The sequence below is a fragment of the Ambystoma mexicanum genome, chromosome 2p, assembly GCF_040938575.1.
Source record: "Ambystoma mexicanum isolate Mex_15411 chromosome 2p, UKY_AmexF1_1, whole genome shotgun sequence".
NCBI classification, from domain to species: domain Eukaryota; kingdom Metazoa; phylum Chordata; class Amphibia; order Caudata; family Ambystomatidae; genus Ambystoma; species Ambystoma mexicanum.
This window is the reverse complement of record NC_090923.1, coordinates 1,119,922,599-1,119,940,997: the sequence shown is the minus strand read 5'-3', so window position 1 is coordinate 1,119,940,997 and position 18,399 is coordinate 1,119,922,599. Positions and strand designations below refer to the sequence as shown.

At 45.7% G+C, this 18,399-nt stretch overlaps 1 protein-coding gene across 2 annotated transcripts in view; it reads right to left on the bottom strand.

The window, feature by feature from the left end:
• The window catches only part of RPS6KA4 (ribosomal protein S6 kinase A4), a 407,770-nt gene that overhangs the window by 79,912 nt on the left and 309,459 nt on the right, over positions 1-18,399 (bottom strand). For both annotated transcript variants that reach the window (XM_069645153.1, XM_069645152.1), the window contains exons 10-11: positions 6,674-6,796; positions 3,983-4,116 (exon numbers count right to left, since the gene is read on the bottom strand). In XM_069645153.1, coding sequence (XP_069501254.1) covers positions 3,983-4,116; positions 6,674-6,796 — 257 coding nt within the window. The remainder of the gene's footprint in view (positions 1-3,982; positions 4,117-6,673; positions 6,797-18,399) is intronic.

The following is an 18,399-nucleotide window of genomic DNA, read 5'->3' as shown; positions in this document are numbered from 1 at the left end:
GAGGGAGGCCCCAGCAGAAGAAAGAGATCCACCAACTCGCTGTTTGGGGAAGCGACTGAGGGAGTTGGAGGTGGGTGAGCGAAGAGCTCGAAAGGGAAGATATTTAGGAAGAGAGAGTTGAAGGTATTGAGGTCCCAGGCCCCAGAAGGCCTTGTGGACAATGCATAGGGCTTTGAACTTAATTCTCGCCACCTCTGGGAGCCAGTGCAGAGATTTCAGTCCTGGAGAGATACGATCCCTGGGCTTGAGGCCAAGGACAAGTCCCACAGTCCTGTTTTGGATGAGTTGTAGAGGGCGGAGAGTAGAGGCAGGCAGATTTAGAAAGAGGCTGTTGAAGTAGTCCAGCCTAGAGAGAACCGGAGCTCCGGAGACGGTGAGCTTCTAGGGGAAAGAGAAGAAATGGAGAATACTTCTGAGGAGGTGCAGCTGGTAGTGTGACTTCTATGAGACATCAGAGATGTGAGGAGAGAAGGAACGTGTGGAGTCGAATATGACCCCGAGGTATTTAGTCTCACAGGTAGGAGCAAGAAGAGGGCCAAGAGAGGCCGGCCAGAGAGTAACTGGAAAGGAGGGAGCAGGTGTGCCGATGGGGAGAATCTCGGGCTTACTAGCATTAAGGGAGAGATCATTGGCGATGACACCACCCAGTCAGATGAGAGAAGGAGAAGAGGTGGCGGAAGGGAGCCTGAAGATGAGTCGAGTGTCATCTGCATAGCACTGAAAGTTAGGGCAAAGATCAGAAATGCAGTGGGCAAGTAGTGCCGGGTATTGGTTGAACAGCCAGGGAGAGAGGTTAGACCCCTGGGGAACACCACATGTGTAGAGAGAGATGGAGGAGAGGAACGACCCAAGTTGGACCTGGGAGGGTTGGTCGGAGAGGAAGGAGGTCAGCCAAGCCAGGGCCTGATCGGTGATACCCAGGTTATCACGGAGACAGTGGTGCAGGATGGCATGTTTGACGGTGTCAAAGGAAGAGGAGAGATCAAGTAAGATGAGCACACAGGGGGTGTTGGAATCAAGGTTGCAAAGCAAGTCTTCACGGATGTTCAGGAGAGCAGTTTCCGTGCTTCCGGCAGCTCTGAAGCCAGACTGATGGTCATGGAGACAACCAATAGATTCAGTGTAAAAATTAAGCTGGGAGATGGCCAGCTTTTTCAGGAGTTTGCCCAGGAAAGGAGTGGTGGAGATTGGACGATAGTTAGCCGGGCAGGAAGGGTCAGCAGGGTTTTTTTTTTTTTTTTTTTTTTTTTTTTAACAAGTGGGTGCACAAGGGAGTGCTTTAGGGGGAGGGGAAGACTCCAGTGGCGAAGGAGTGGTTTCAGAAATCAGCCAGAGCAGGAGCCATTAAGATAAGGACACAGGAGGTATTGGAATCTAGGGTGGAGAGCAGGTCTGATAGGACAACAGTTGCAAAATTCATTTATATACTTAGAATAGGAATAATGGTAACAATCACAATCAAACATCCTGAAACATATATGCAAACTTATAGCAGCTTTGATAACTTTTTTTAACTTTAGCTTAGCCTGTTTTACAAAGTCCAACTTTGTCTTAGACGAGTCTCACAAAGTCAGAGCAGTACTGGGGGGCAAGTGACCAAGGACAAGGCACGAAAGCAGAGTTCAGGGATCAAAAGGGACGGTGTTCAGCAGACACTCTTCAAGTTTGCAGGTTGGTTACAATCAGGTTGGCTTTGGCAACGAAATTCACAATTGCCTTAGCTGGATAGCTCCAAGGACAAGCGTCCTAAGGCAAGGAAGAGCACAATGGGTCGTCCACCCCGATGTAGCTCACGGTAGGCCCTGGAGGAGTGCAGGGATTAGCTGAATGCAGCCCGCAGGAAGAAAAGAACACAGCAAGCCCTAAGTAAGTACCTAGGAGCAGGGCAGTATCTTTTCAATGAAGAACACAATGTCACAGGACGGTCCCCAAGGTGAGGCGACAACAGACCCCGTTTCAGGTTTCTTGACCTTGGCGGCTGAAGAGGAAACTTTGGAGGGATCAGATGGTTGTACCCTTGCAGTAGGACGCCAAGCAGAGGATCTTCGCAGTACTTGCTCGCTACAGCCCTTTGCAGGCTACGGAACAGCAATGGTTGTCGCCCGGCAGACTTCTCTCCCCTGTTCTCGGTCCTCGACTCGACTGAGTGGACGTCTAGGATTGGGAAAGAGTCACTGCAGGCCTAGAAGTATGGCCATAAGGTTTCAGCCAAAACCACGCTTCACGAGGCGATGCACCACAAATGGCACAGGTACCAGGGTGAGTTTGCAGGCCGGGTAGGTCGCAGATCTTCGAGGGACGGCGCACAATGTAGGTGGTCTTGCGATTGGTTAGGCCGACCAGTCCTGGGGAGGAAGAAGTCTTCAGGCGATCTTCCGATGACTCGCAATTCGCTGTTGGGTCGGCAGTGGGCACTCAACGGCTCTGGCGGTCGCTTGGAAGTTGCTGGGGATGTCCTTCTACAAACTCCTCTTCAGATTTTCATTCCAGTGGTCGACTGACTTTCTGCTCCATGACCCTCGACTTTTATGCAGGAAAACTGGCAGAGCCCACCAATCACGAGACATGCATTCATTCAAACTTTGGGGGTGGCTGTTTAATGGGGATAGCCAGCCTCCCAGCACAAACTGGTTCCAGGCAGGCAAACTGCAGGACAATGACATTCGGTCACCTCCCCCACTTCCTGTCCTTTCAGGCACTCAAGAGTCTTGTTGGGCTTTCCAAGGGAAGCCAGCCAAAGACAAGAGACTCATATCTCCCCCACCTAGGTAGGTAGAAGGCTCAATAAAGAACAAGTCATCAAGAACAGGGCTTCAGAATGTACAGCCACCATTTTAGGCAAATGGTGACCCTTGTGTCCCTTACCCCAGGCTGCAAAAGCAGCCTGTGACAAAAGTCCAAAAACAAATTTGCAAAAAGGTACACTGCCACCAGCCTTGTCAGATGAACTTGCAACGGTAACTAAAAGTTACTAAGCGATAAAAGGGAGACAGTGTTTCCCATTAGCACTCCACTTTAGGTGGGGTGTGCTGATCTCGCAAACTAAATTACAGGTGGGACATAAAGTGGCCCCCTGACCTGGTAACGTGTTAATGCAAGTAAAATAAAAACGGGAAGCTCAAGGAGCTACCATCAACACTTCATAGAAAGTATTGTGGAGTGCAATAATAAAAAGGTGGAATTTAGAAAAGATGGAGGAAAGCATAACTCCAGTGAAACGTATCAAATAGAGGTAAAACAAAAATAAAAGGTTCCCATGGCCAGAGTAAAAGAATGAGCGAGCGTGGAAAAAGGTTACCACTCACTCAGGAGAATCAGTCCAAAAATTCAATAGTCCATCAAAAATGCTGGTGGACTCACAAAGTGGGGAGAATTTCACCCAACAAGCTGCTTGAACGAACAGGGAAAGCAGGACGACAGGAAAGAGGTGCACAATGCTTTCCGCTCTACACCCTTTGCTGCAAAGCCCTGAGCACAAACCAGACAAGAGAAGCAGCGAGCAAAGAAGCAAATAAAATAATAAATCAGGAGTGCATTTTCCAGGGGGATAAAGTGAAACAAGTTCTGAAATTGCAAATGTTTATGGTTAAACAGGGAGACTGCTCAAAATAAAGCGTTGCACATCACACCCAAAGAACAGGATGACTATTCTCTGCCATCACACCTCATCAATTCCCTGCCTACACCGCAGCCCTCTACCTACTCTTCGCCACCAAGTAGGTCTGAACAAATTGATTCCTAAATTGAGATCTCGCCTCCTTTCTCTCCCAATCTGTGTGCAACCAAGATCTGGGAATTACCACAATGGGTTGCGGCATGGCGGGGAGATTTGCCAGTATGCATGGCAATAAAGAGATCACGCACCCCCCAAAAAGAGTTAGTCTGGCACCCACCCCTACCCGTTCCAAGCACCAGTCCCCCTTTAGACATAATTTTAATCAAATGTCTGCCCTCTGCCCACAAGCTAACCCCTTGTACCCACCTGTTGCTTAGAATCTTAACCGCATACTCGGTGCCAGTTGAACGATGTCGACACTTCCTGCAGACGGAGAAGCTGCCCTCACCCAATGCGGATTCCTTCATGTCTAGGTCATACTGCTGGAAAAAGGTAGAGTCCTGGGAACAAGAGAGGTGTAAAGTGGTCTTTGAGTAGCCCATAACTTCTTGCAAGATTGTAGTAGGGTGACCGGGTTCCCCAGGATCCAGTAGCTACTCGACTATTTGAGTACATTTGCATTTCCTCTATTAAACGTAGGGCTCTGTGGCACAACAAATAGATCTACCTACGTGTCAAGACGTGTAACATCAGCAACCTCATTTTACTCATATGAGTAATGACATTGAGCGAAGCAACAGCACGAAGAGGCCCCGCCATACAAAGAGAAAGGATTTTTGCTGCACCAAGCAAAGTGACGTTTTGGCAGTTCCTCGACCCTCACACAGCCTAGCACAGAGGCCGCCATTCCTGTTTGCCAGGGCAATCTTGCACCCCCTTGCTTGTAAAATAAAAGCTGGTTACCAGGTATTGTCATAGAACATAACTAAGGGGGCATAAAAATGGAGCGAATGGCAGAGAAATGAAGGGAATAAAAGAGGGTCAATGTCAATGAGTTGATAAAGGGCACTGGGCAGGGCAATGACAGGGGTGCAATAGAGATTCTAAGTGTAGATGTGAAGGGCCAAATGCTGGCTCAGTAGCGCAATTATAGATAGCAGTGCAGAGAAGATGCAGGGAGGGATGAGATGCAGGGAAGAGGCAGAGTAGAGACAAAGTTGTGTGGCAATGACAGCCGGGACAGTGGAGAAACACCGACTGAGGCACATGCTTAAGTAGTATAGGGGAAAGGACCAGGTTGCGATACACAAGCGACAATGGTGGGGCACTGATGTGGGGTAGGGGAGACGGGAGGTGAGATATGGTAACAGACAGGGGAGGAGCATGCACGTTGATGGCAAATGTGCTAGGTTGGGCAGCATATATTGAGGAGTGTGATGGAAAACGGAGGGGGGGGGAGAATGATCAGGTATGGTGTGGAAGAGTGGCAAGCCTGAAGCAGCCACAGGGGCATCGACTGAAAACTGAAGGGAACCAGGGTGGGTATGTGGAGCCAAGTAGGCCGATGTAGTAAAAGTGAATATTCAGAGCATTCGTAGCAAGGGAGTGACTGAACAGGGAGAGTAGATCATGGCCCAAATAGGGAGCTGAGTCAGGACATTGAAATGCTTTTATATGCATGTTTGAGGGGAGTGCAATGGGCCAATCATCAAGTTCACCCCCACCTCTCTCCTGCAGACAGTGAGCATGCTGTTAGTTTGATGGAATCCGTGTTGGCCCAGTTATGGCGAACATATGACAAACCAAGGAGTGCACATGAATAAGGAGTGTGGATGTCCCCAAAGAACAGTACAAAGCTGTGTCATGTCACCAGTAGCTGCAGGCAGGACCCAGGTGTCATTACAGGTCACCTTTGAACTTTGCCGGTACAGCTGACTGCAAGCTAACATATGCAGCTAGTCACAAAACCAGTCTGTCTCTTGGATGCCTAGTGTTTAGTTCCCCCTCCACCCAGTACAAACTTAATGACAAAGGGGAATTGCAAGTGGCTTCTGAGGGGTCCCTCACTTCCAAACCACAGAGGGTGCCAAGTTGAAGTGTATTATCATGAAAGCAAGAAAATGCCACTCAAACCGAATTCTTCCTCTTGGAGCTAGAACCCTCTCAACCCACCACCACCCTCCTCCCCTCACACTCAAGTGATGTGGAGTCTATGGGGGAGGGTTTCACCAATCAACAAGGCAAGTCTGCAGTGTGACGAAGCTGTTGACCAATCAGTGCATGAGTCCCGCTCCATATGACCAGGGTTGAAGCTATCCTGTACCTGGGGATCAGGCTGCCAAGCCATAAGGAAAGGAAGTCCCTTTTCATATAACCAGGGTTCGAATACCAACCCTCACTTTGGCTCATCCCAGAGTTGTGTCTGGCACCTCGAATGAACAAGTTCAGGCCCTGATTCTGCACCTTCACACGTCTCAGCATTGTGGCCACGAGCTGCCTTCATTGTGAACAGTCTGCCCCATCCAGTCAAGAGAACCCTAAACTTCATCAGTGAGATCACAGGTCTGCGCTCTGAAAGGGGGTTTGGTTTTCAATATCTAAATACCTCCAGGCCCTCCAGTTGCAGACCGGAATTACGAGGGCCAGTAAGAGAACCCAGAGTTGCCTTTCAACAGAGAACAGAACACAAGAAAACGGCAGAGACACAAAATACACCTCATACCTTTTATCCCATCTGCAGTCCATGCAAGATTTTACTTACTCCCTCTCCTCTCCCCCCACCCCAACGTCATGCAAGAGAACTCTGCAATCATGCAATTTGGGGTCCCATGGTAATGTAAGTGCAAGATTGTAATGCATTACAAGAGTGGAGGTTAACAAGCACCGATCAGCTGCATCCAACCTGAAAACTCCAAAAAAAGGACTAGTTCTACCAAGAAGCCTCTGGAACAAGAGCAGCTTCTAGGAAAGGTGATCCAGAACACAGACTGCTTCTTAAGCAGTATTTCCACCAGTGCCACCCCTACACCACATTTCTTGCCTTTGCCAAATATTAAATCCGATCTCCCCAATTTTTAATTCTACGAATACCCGGAGGTCTGCAGTGAACACCGATACCTTCATCATGGCGCTGCGGGCGACAGTGGCGTTGCCTGGGCGCTCAGCATTCATCAGATCCATGACATCCGTCATGACGGCGTTACAGCTGAATAGCACGGAGGGGGCAATAAACGAATAGCCCTAGAAGAGAAAAGTAAGGGTGGCATGAGAAGTGAGAAGTTGCATGAGTTTATATGTTTCGCAGTTCAGAGACATTTGGGTGTAGAATGCTAGGTGATTAACGGTATCTAGATGGGTCCAGTTCTTGTTTTCAGATTTTGCCTTTAATTTGCCTGCTTTTTTCCCCCCCACCACTCCCCCACAGAGAGAGATTTGGGCACATGCCTTGTGTGTTTTGTGTTAATTATGCCTGGGCACCAGTGAACGCTACTTATTAATGACTGGACTTGACACAAGTTCTGATAATACTGGTGTGGAGTATAGATGGACCATCTGCAGCAATGTGCACACCTATCCCTTAAAGTAAGGTCAAACTAACTGGTAAGCGCAACTGAGCAGCAAGGCGCAACTCCTCCGGGAAGTGGAGACTGGTCTAGAGTAAAGAATTGCAAACACAGATAAATGCTAAAAATGTATCTACTCGGTTTATTAACAATAATGTGCACAGAGATCAAGATCAGCGAGAAGGTGTAAACACAAGCATAAACATACCAGAAAAATCATGTGGAAGGACAACAACCACACTTTTCACAAAGCAGTTCAGTATAAAGGTTTCCACACAACAGTTTAAGGTGGAAAACAACAGCACACGGCTTTAAAAATAAAACGTACACAAAATGCTAACTACCCACTTAAAATGTCCAGCCCAAGCCCCTGAACAATGGTTCAACAAACGTTAGAGATAAGATACGGTTTCCAATTACAAAAAGAGCTTTAGGTTTCATTCAGAAAGGTCCTTCCAGAGGATTAAATGGGGGGAAAGCCTAGAGACAGATTGTGGTTATAGAGACACCAGTGAAGAACGTATGTACAATTCCTGTGAAGAAAGAAGGGCAACCACCTCTCTGAAGAGTCATAGTTCCCAAAAAGGAGAATTCCAACGTCCAGGTGCCAACACAAGATGAGGAGGTGGTAGCTGGACAGAAGGACATTACGCGCCCTGGAGAATGCCACACTCTTAAGGGGTGAGGAAAAAGGGATATGCAGTCTTGCCCCAGAAACACACAAGGAGAAAACTCAAGGTGGCTCATAAGACCTAGGGGAGACCACTTACGCCAATCGCTAGTGCTGAAGAGGTCCTTGGGAAATGGGTGCAGAGGTGACTTTGCAGGCAGGGATTGGGTCTCCACTTGCAGAATCGTGGTACTGGAAGGTGACAGGAGCTAGATAGACCGCAGGATTCCAAATGTATGTCCTCTGTTCAGCAACGCATGATGAAGGCCAGAAGATGCAGCAGGGTGTTGAGATGGAATTGCAGAGCTAGCCCTGTGGGAGGTTTCTGAGAGGCCAACTGAGTCGGTGAACATAGTTACTAACAAGTTAGTCTAGCCAAATTGAATATAGGTAATTTGATCTGAGCAGGAAGGGAGATTTCAGGAGCTATGGGGGTGGCGTGTAAGTACAGTTAACCAAATACACAAATAATCAAAATTAAGTCCACACAGAAGTAGGCACATCTAGCAATGTATTAGGCCATAACACAAAGCAGGTCAAACTCAAAAAAGCATATCACACAATTTACATACACATCTACAAGGTTGGTAATGGAAAAGTGAGATTGCCTACACTTTATACTACAAAACAGTAAAACCCTTCAATCAAGTAACAATGAAACTAACAAGTAAAATGAAAGAACGATGCTTTAAAACAAATCATATACCCGATCTTGGAATTATAAAAGCAACCACCCAACTTCAGCAGTCCTTCCGTATTAGGTATGTCGGCCTTTTGACTCAGAGAAAGTTCCATGTAAGCACGTTAGAGGGGTGGTAGGAAGTTTCAAATATTCCCCTGCTCAAGCTTTGGCAAATGAATGGATTTTAAAATCGCCTTTGGATTTAAGACTCTCTCTCTAACCACAATAGGGGCTACCCAGCAGGGTTTGGAGGGATGGAGGTTGGATCTTTGAGTTGAACTCCACCCATCACAGCCAGGCAGGAGTGTGCTAGGGAATTCAAAGAGGCAGACATGCTTGGAACCGTGAAAGCGTTGAAGGTATTTCTTAGCTCATTTCTTGTGATTAATCTGGAGGTTACCTTACATTTTTGCAGCGGCTGCTCTATCAAATTAGCAATCATGCTGATCACCAATTCTGCTTCCTGAAGTTAAAAGATTTTGCAACAAATAATGAACATAAAGAGCCAGTTTAATAGGATGAGGATCCTGGGCCATGTAGGTCACATATGAATCTTGTATATCTGCTGAATCAAACCCACTAATAATCTGAAATTGACACAAATCCTTCATCTTTCTCTCTTAGTGCTCCAAGTCATCTACCCCTGTTGGGACAGTTTTTCTGAAGTCCACCTAAGGGATTAGTAAAACCATTCAACTGAGACAGTACAAGACTCCACTCTTAGTGTAAGGCTGTACAGCCTGAGTTCAGGGTAGCGTAGACAGAGCAGCCAGGCTTATCCTTGGAGGGAGAGAGGGCTGTAGAATCAGTACAAAGAACTTGCATTACACATATGGCCCAAAGAAACACTGACATACTATGTATTGTAGCAACATAAATGGTTTATTTAAATACAAGTAGGCCCAGATAAATCTTGGGGGGAATAAGTACCATCACATTATATATGAGCACAGTTATAAAAACACAACACTATGCTTTAAAGTTCACAGACCAAAGCATAGACCTTATTTAGAGAACAGTAGTTTAGGTAAGTCAAACCTTTTCATACACATTCAGTATATGTCACACCTATTCTTGGGGAGGAAAAACCAATAGTTACTTTTGGATTACCTTCAGTAAAACAAGGGTAGTAGATCCTATCAGTTGTACCGTGGCGCTCAGCAAGAAATCACATAGTAAGTCAACAGGACAATATACTTTTCAGAATAGTGGAACACTTATTCTAGGAACAGTAAAACATCTATAAATCAGATTTAGGATAACAGTTATTCTAGGGGAGTTGGACCTAATATTCAATTACAGTTGCTTTTCAGTTCACAGACTAAGGGAAGCAATAACTAACTTATTTTAGGATAACACGGTTAACTCAAGATAAGTAAACCCTATACACTTTTTAAAGGAGCCATCAGCAACTTAAAAGACAGGTGTAAACCTAATACTCTCTTTGTGTCGATCTAAAACAGACCAGGGAAAGCAAATCCCAATGTTACTGTTTATGAATGACTGAAGGTTATGCTAGGTAGGTAAAATCTAAGGGAGACTTATTCTGGACAGGAAAACAGCAAGTCAAGGGAAGTAAGTCCCAGTTGGGGACACATCTATCCTAACAGGAATAGTGAAGGGGAACCAACAGCACTACTTTTGGGAAGAGGCACAACCAAATCACAGGTGAGTAATATAACCTTACATCTACTGTTAGAATGGCGAAACAGTTTCTAAGGAAAGAAAGATGTTGCATATACTTTTCAGAATGGCAACACATTTCCTAGGTAAGTAGTAACGTTTGTAACTGTTTACTCTCAGTTACAGTTACCAACCAAGTTCTTTTACAAGTAACTTTTGCACACTTGTTATTCTTTTCAAGGCAGAAACCTTTTCTTATCCTGTCCTTCCCTTATTCTATAGCATGAGTTCACTCAGAGGCAGTAGTCGGACCCTAGTGGTCTAGGTGTCAGCTGTAGGCAGGGTGAGATAAGGTTCAGTTGCAGGCAAAGTCAGAGTTCCAGAGGAAGACTGTTCAAACAAGTAAGTATTTCACTTTAAAGTTAGTTGAGAGTACAGGGACTTCAGAGAAGACAGTGGGTCTGAGTGAACTGGAAGAGTGGCCTCCCAATCACAGAAAAACCCCCAAAGCTATGCAGAAATCACAAAGGTGTAAGGTAGGTAAAATAGCCCAGCCAACACAGTACCTCAGCACAGAAGAAGAGTTGCAGCAGGAAGACTTCAGGATCTGCAGCCAAAGACTGGTCTATGGATTCCTTTGACAAGAAGACTGAAGACAGGACTTTGGAAGGACTTTTGCAGCAGGGATCACAGAAGAAGGCTCCAGGCAAGAGTTTCCTCCCGGCTGGATTCAGCTCTGTGGATTTGGCACCTTTTCAGGAGCACAGAAGACAGAATATCGCTGGCAAGGTCACAGCGCAACGTGGGATGGCTCAAAATGCAGCTCTTCTTGAGTAGCGGGTCTCAGGCTCTGTCGGGGTCGTCGTTTTCAGAGTCCCATGGTCGATTGGGAGAAAGGGCTACAGCAGGCTGCGATTGCACAGCAGGCTCGCTGGTCGCTGGAAATAGTTTCAGCTGTGGTTTCTTCATCTTCCTCTTCGGTTTTGGGTCCAGTAGTAGACTACCTCTTCAGCTTGCAGGTTCAGACTTTTATGCAGGAACACAGCCAATCAAAAAGCATTGCAACATTCAAACTTTGTGGGTGGCAATCCAGGCTGGAAGACCAAGGGCTACAGAGTTTTTGACACCTCCTCGCTTCCTGCCTTCACATACACTCTGAACCTTGGGCGGGGCGTCCTCAGAACTCCCGCAGAAGATAAAAATCACACAAAGGATTTTCCCACACTCGATGTCAAGAGAAAGAATAAGAAAGGACAAGGAACATTAAAATGCGGAAAAAATGACAGGGGCCATTTTGGTAAAATGAGAACCCATGGGTGCCTTTATTGGGGCTGTGCAAACAGCCCCCGGTAAAGTTGCACTGAATTAATAAAAAGGTTCACTTCCACCAGCCATTAAAGGGAAGTTTGTCCTTGTAACATAAAGGTTACATTTAAATGGGGATACTCAGTATCTCCCCAGCACCCCACTTAAAGTGGGGGGTGCTGGTCTAGCTTGATAAAATGTAAAACGGGATCCAAAGATCCTTTCTACCCTTGGGAAATGTAGTTCTCACAAGGTTATCCAGAACAAGTTAAAATGGGAGCCCCTAAGGCAACCGAGCAACAATAGGCACTTATTGCCAATAAGTTGTCAAAGAGGATAACTTTTAAAAAGACACCATGGAGAGTCTTAAAAATGAAACCCATAAAAAGAGTAAAAGACTGAGTGTGTAAAAAGTTTCCCACTCACTGAGGTATAGGGAAAAATGATCTGCCAGTCCAGCAAAAAATTCTGGGATTGACACACATCAAGATGATGCATCATTAATATGAAAATCTTACCCAACAACCCCCGGCCAGTGGTAAACAAACACAAACAAATATCTTTCCTCTCCTACTCTGCTGCAACACCCCTCTACACAGTCTCCAACTCTGCTTTTGCTCTTACATTATTACTACATTGTTTACTTGGAGATAGATCATGGCAATCTGATTTGTCGACTTGTCCCGTATGTGCGAGTATCGGAATTCTACTGTCCTGAGGGCAAAGGTCCTCGCAGTAACCTGGAAAGAAAGGTTTGTGAGGTGATCGCCTCTGGAGACGTGTCCACAAGTCACTTGCCAGTCAAGATTTTCTTTTCCTTCTTTACTTTCAGCTCTACATTTTCAAATAAAATATATAGGAAGGAACAAAGATGACAAACTTCTCATACATGAAGTAGGAGTGCAAGAGTGCACTGGTAAAAAGTTTTTTTTACTGATGGCAGGCTAGGACCCTCTTCTCCCGCATCTAAACAGGCAATGTCCCCACACTGCTGAGACAGTACACTCCACTTAAGTCGGCCGCCCTGACTTTGCTTTAACAGCTTCAACGTGGGCAAACAAACATGGCCCATACCAGGGCACCTCGGAGTACAATCCTGCATGTGATGAGCCTGTAAACTGCTCTAGAAGCATTTTAGGTTATATGTGAATTTCTGTGGGGTTGGGGGCGGAGGGGTGGAGTAGTTTGTCCTCGATTGTGCTCTTTCAGAAGAACAAACATGCTGTGTGTTAATTTTACGTCTTTGGAATACTAAAAACTTCTCGCAGCAATGAAAATAACTAAATTGCTAATCAAATGGGTTGGATTGCTGATCATGAAAACTAAATGGAATGGATGCCTTGGGCACCAATGGAATACTAAGAAGCCCTAGTTGGGCATACCCCCGATACTGCGAGAATCTCTGCACTTACCCTTAACAGCCAAACTGTAGGTGGGACCAAAGTGCCAGCACACAATTACAGGAAAGCGCCACCCCCTAAAATAAGAAACCCAAAAGGTCAGGACCTGAAGCCTGCCTCTCTGCTCCGTAGCTGAAGACAGAATACCTCCAACCCCCACTCAAAGGGAGGTGTCTGCTTGGAACATTAGCAGGTTTAGCATGCTCAATGGAGAATTTGTGCTCAGAAATGTTTAAGAGATGGCAGAAAGTGAACGATGACTGGCAACCAACTATGACTGGCAACTAACTATGCCACAATTAGGTTGCGGTTGCTCAAACCCACCATAATTCTACATTGTCAGATATTTAAACTTTGGGCAGAGTTCTATCACAGAGAGGGTGTCTCTGAGGTCACTTACAAGGTCAGGAATAGCAGACACTTAGAATCTGCCTTCCACTCCAACAGCATTTTAAGGCTAGCACACTTTTTAAAAGGCAAACTACCATTAACCAGCACTGCCTGTAAATGCTCTTTCTCCACAGCCTAATAATCATACATGCACTTGCTCACTCACTCACTCCAGCAACCCCTCTGCTCTCCTATTCCCCTTTAGCACTCTGAAGCAGCATCTCAACAGCCTTAAAGGAATGGATTGCCCAGAAAATTTTACTGCAAAAAAAGATGGGCAATAATAAAAAAAATAGATAGGGACTTAAAAAAAAAAATGCCAATGTAAAATTTTGAGCAAATGAAGCTCAAAATGTACAAAAGGAAGCACATGGGGGCATCCATTTTGTGAAATCGATGCCAGCCTGTGCTTGCTTTTGCGGCACTAATGAAGGAAAATCCAGCCAGCTGTAGTAAACAAAAGCTACCACTGGGTGGCTTTTCCTTCATTGGTGCCGGGACTCGGCGGACGCAGACTGGAGACTACAGGCAGAAAAGCTGCAGCTGCATCTCGGTAAGTGCTATTTATTTATTTTTTTAAAAGCACTAGCTGTGGTTTTTTTTTCTATGTTTTCCGGGCTGGAGGAGCCGGAAAACTTAGAAATAAAACCGCAGCTTTAAAAACGTATTTATATTTGCGGTAGCTTTTGAAGCTACCGCAAACATAAATACGTTATTGTGTTTGAAAACGCTGTGGTCATTGAGTGCATTTTAAGAACCTATGGTGAATGTATTTTGCATACATTACTTATCATAATCATTTTTCTGATGTTTTGATCTGCTCAGAATCGCATGCTTTGCATAGGCCAACATCTAGTGATAGGTACAGAGTATTGTATAGTTTGCTTTAGAAGTTCAAAAAGCGTGGTCGACTGGGTGTGTCGGTAATACTATCCTGAGTACAGGAAGTAAAGAAAGGTGTTAGTTGTCTATGTACCTTCAACTCCAAGAAGGGAGGATGGGTGGGCGCATGTGAATCTAAGCGGATACAAGCATCAGAAATACGATTATGGTAAGTAATGTGTACCTTCTCCTTCTAAGGCTTGTGGATCTGCTTAGAATCACATTCTTTGCATCACTGGGAAAGGTGGTGGGTTTTTAGACGGTACAGCTGTAAAAAGATGTTTTAACACCACCTGACCGACTTGTATCACCTTGTGAATGTATCTAAGCAGTAATGCTGTGTGAAGGTGTAAATAGAACTCCAAGTAGCAGCGTTGCAAATGGCATCTAAAGGTACATTTGCAATAAAAGCTATAGTAGCTCCTATGGCCCGAGTTGAGTGTGCTCTGGGTGTGAAAAGTACGGTTCTCTTGGCTAATGAAGAGCATAATTGGATGCATCTGACAATCCATTTTGAAATAGCTGACTTAGAGACAGTCTGTTTTTCTTAGTGTCTGTCTTTTGTATGCGATGCATAACAGCCCTTCTGACATCCAGTGTATGGAGGCTCTTTTCTGCTGAATTCCTTGGATTTTGAAAGAAAGCAGGAAGTTCTATGGACAGGTTAACATGGAACTTTGAAATACATTTAGGAATAAAACGTGAATGTGCACGTACTACTTTGTTTTTGTGAACTATTATAAATGGATCTTGAACTGAGAGAGTTTGTAGTTCACTCACCGTCCTTATAAATGTAATGGCGAATAGAAAAATAGTCTTATAAGTGAGATGTTTAAGATTGGCTTTATTCATTGGCTCAGAAGGGGGAACCCATTAGCTTTCTAAGAACATTCAAGTCCCATTCGGGAGTTGGATTTAAAAATTGGTGGGTATAATCTTTTGATCCCTTGCATGAAGGATTTAACTACGGGCACTTTCCACCAAACTACATTACTTTGGGAAGTGGTGTAAGCTGAAAGTGCTGCTAGGTCCACTCATAGTTTATTAAAGACTAACTATGAGTCTAAAAGATATAGTAAATGGTGTACTATATGAGAAGGTGATCAAGGGTTGATGATGAGAGTTTTGTACCAGAAGACAAAGCATTTCCATTTGATGAAATAGCAGTGCCTTGTGTTAGGTTTGCGTGCTTCTTTTAAGATGTTCAGACATCTTTGGTCTAGATTGAAGTGACCAGATTCTATGACCTCAGGAGCCAGAGTGCATTATGGAGTGTTGTCTCCTAAATCTGTGACATGTTGAAAAGGCACGGAAGTTTAGGACAGACATTTTCAACCGCTGTGAAAACCTTGTTTGTCGTGCCCACATAGGAGCTATTGGGATCAGGTTGACTTATTCCTGATGCAGTTTGTGGACTATCCTGTTAAGAAGAGGATTTTGGGAGGGGGTTGAAGTGTACGCACATTTCCCTGACCAGTTCATTAACAGTGCGTTACCTTTTGATTCTGTCTGGGGATACCCAGATGCGCAGTCTTGGCATTGTGCGTTCTCTTTGGTTGCAAATAGATCTAGGTCTGGAAACCCCAGTTTGTGAAGACGCAGTGTAGGACGTCTGCATGCAATTGTCACTCGTGTTCCGATGGTAGTTCTAAGCTTAAGCTTGGCACATCTGTCAGAGAATTTGTTCCCATGGAACATGTGATAGGAGAAACAGGTTGTGTTCTGGGCTAGTTTGGACAGCCTTGGAGAGCGAGTTCCTCTCTGTTTATGTAGAACATGGCTGTGGTGCTGTCAGTATGAGGACAGTTTTCCCTAGAAGTAGTTTGAAGAGCTTTAAACATGGCTAACAGTTCTAAAAAGTTATGTTTCTTTGCCAGTGCTTGTGTCCACACCCTGTGTGCGGTGTTGTGCTCCCCACCCTGATAGCGATGCATCTGTTTTAACAGTAGCCACTACTGTAGGGGTGGTGAAAGGCTTGCCCTTCAAAAGGTTCTCTTTTGTCCACCAATGCAGTGCTAGAACGAGGGGATGCGAAACACCCACTAGATCATCCCATAGAACGCTTGTTTGCAACCATTGTTTCACCAAGCACTCTAACATAGGACGCAAATGAGCTTGTGGCACAAGGTAAATTCAGGAAGCCATAATTCCCAGAAGGCGCATGGCCCTTCGCACAGTTTCCCTGACGACCGGCTATGTACTGTGGGTTTTGAAACAGCATATTTTAGAGCCTGTTGTTGGGGCGGGGGAGACTAGTGCATCTTGTGTTTGAATTAGCACCTCTAGAAATTGTTTTACCTCATAGGGCACAAGACTGGATTTGTTCTCATTGATTGAGAAGCCTAATTGAAAAAATAAACTGACTGTCTGCTGAGTGTTTTCTAAGCACATTTGAGTAGTCTCTCCTGTTACTAGCCAGTCGTCTAGGGAAGGGGAAACTGGAATGGATTGGCGATGCAAGTATGCTGCTATTTCGGCAAGTCATTTTGCCAACACTGTTGATGCTGAGGCTATGCCAAAGGGTAACACCTTGAATTGGTAGTGTGACGTTCCCACTTTGAAATGTGGGTATTTTCTGTACGCTGGCAACATTGAATTGTGAAGTATGCATCTTTCATGTCCAACGTTGCCATGTAATGCATTTGTTTTAGAAGAGGGAATACTTCCTGCAGCATTGTCATTCTGAATTTTGTGGCTGGACATACGCGTTTGCAGAATGTAGATCTAAAACAGGGCGCATGTTTAGATCCTTTTTGGGACAAGGAAGTATATTGAATAAATACTTTTGTTTACCTCTGAAGTGGAAATGGCTCCATCGCTCCCCCCATAGTAGTGTTTGCATTTCTTCTTGTAAAATGTGTTTATGCTCTTGAGACATTTTCCTTGATCTTGGAGGATGGTGGGGAGGTATTGTTAGGAAAGATTTCTTAATTGTGGGTAATTTTCCTTCCATGTGGCAACTCCTAAACTTTTTTTGCTGTTGTTTTCACCAGGATCTAGACTTTGCCAGAGAAGTGCAGCCTTCTGCCGCACTCCTCTGGGCTTTCGCTCCATTCTTACGGGGAAACTGACGTGCCCTTAAGACAGTCAGTACCGGGAAACGTTGTGTTCCGTAGTTTCTTTATCATGTTGCAGCTTTCGTGCAACATGACACAAGAGGGCACTATAAGCTAAGTTACTGCTCTCTTGGGTCTCTAGCCTTCTACAGGCCCTAGATACTCTTTTTGTATTGTAAATGATCGGTGCAAGTGAATCACAGACGGGATTGGTGGCAGCGATCGTTTCTTGTGTTTTTGAGCTCCTTTTGGCGTTTTAAGCGCGTTTCTCGCGCTTAGCCCAAAATGGTGACCTGGCTCCCAAAATGGCCAGACCACGAGGCTCTTTGTCCTGTCCGCTGACCGTCTTGCCCCCTTCACCTCCGACCCGGGGCCTTCCTTATTTGGGCATGTACTTTCCTGCGAAACACAGATGCTTTCGCGGGCTTCTACAGGCCTTGTGTGTGCCTTCAGGATGTGTGCTGGGATGTCTGGTCCCAATACACATCCTGGGTGCCAGAGAGTCTAGTGTGGTATGAATGCCTGGGACCACCGTGGTCTGTGATAGGTCCACGTATGGTGCAAGTGTTTTGTGAGCAGATCTTCCATTGGGTCCCATCAGTTTTGGCGCGAAGGGAACCGTCGATAAGAGGAGGCTGGAAACACCACTACCATGTCGATCTCCTGAGTTCTCACGAACAAAGATACAGGAGCCAAGTATCCTGCAACCACGAGGCTGAACAGAGGAATCGCTGGTGACCCGCTGAAGGACTGCTCCTCTGCACTGCTGTCGCTTGGTGAAACCCTTTCTACCTCTTATCGAACGAGAAGGCCTGTACTGGTACTTCGACCCTTGGAATAGCGGGAACAGCTATTCTCGGCACCTTCACCATCTCCTGCACGTAAGCCTTCAGAAGTGTCTCTGAGCCATTCAGTGGACTGACCAGCCTACACAGGAGTCTTGCTCTGTTAACGCCGTCAGGTTGTGTTGTATTTCGAGTCCCCGACACTCTCACCCGCTTCGTACACTTGGCGTTCCCCGGTCTGAAGTGAGAGTGTGCACTGGGCTGAAATACACACGGCCGCATCGTTGCCCTGCTGAGGTAACAATCTGTGCGGGTTCACTTCGTTTGGGACATCTTTAACTCAACTTCTGCTGCCGCGGAATCTACACGACACCGAGAGTCCCCTGCTCCTATCTGAACCTGCCAGCACTGAAATGGACGCGAAGCAGCCTGGGTCTGCTTGCATCGGAGACCGGTGAGTAGCATAGCTAGGAACTGGTCGCCCTCT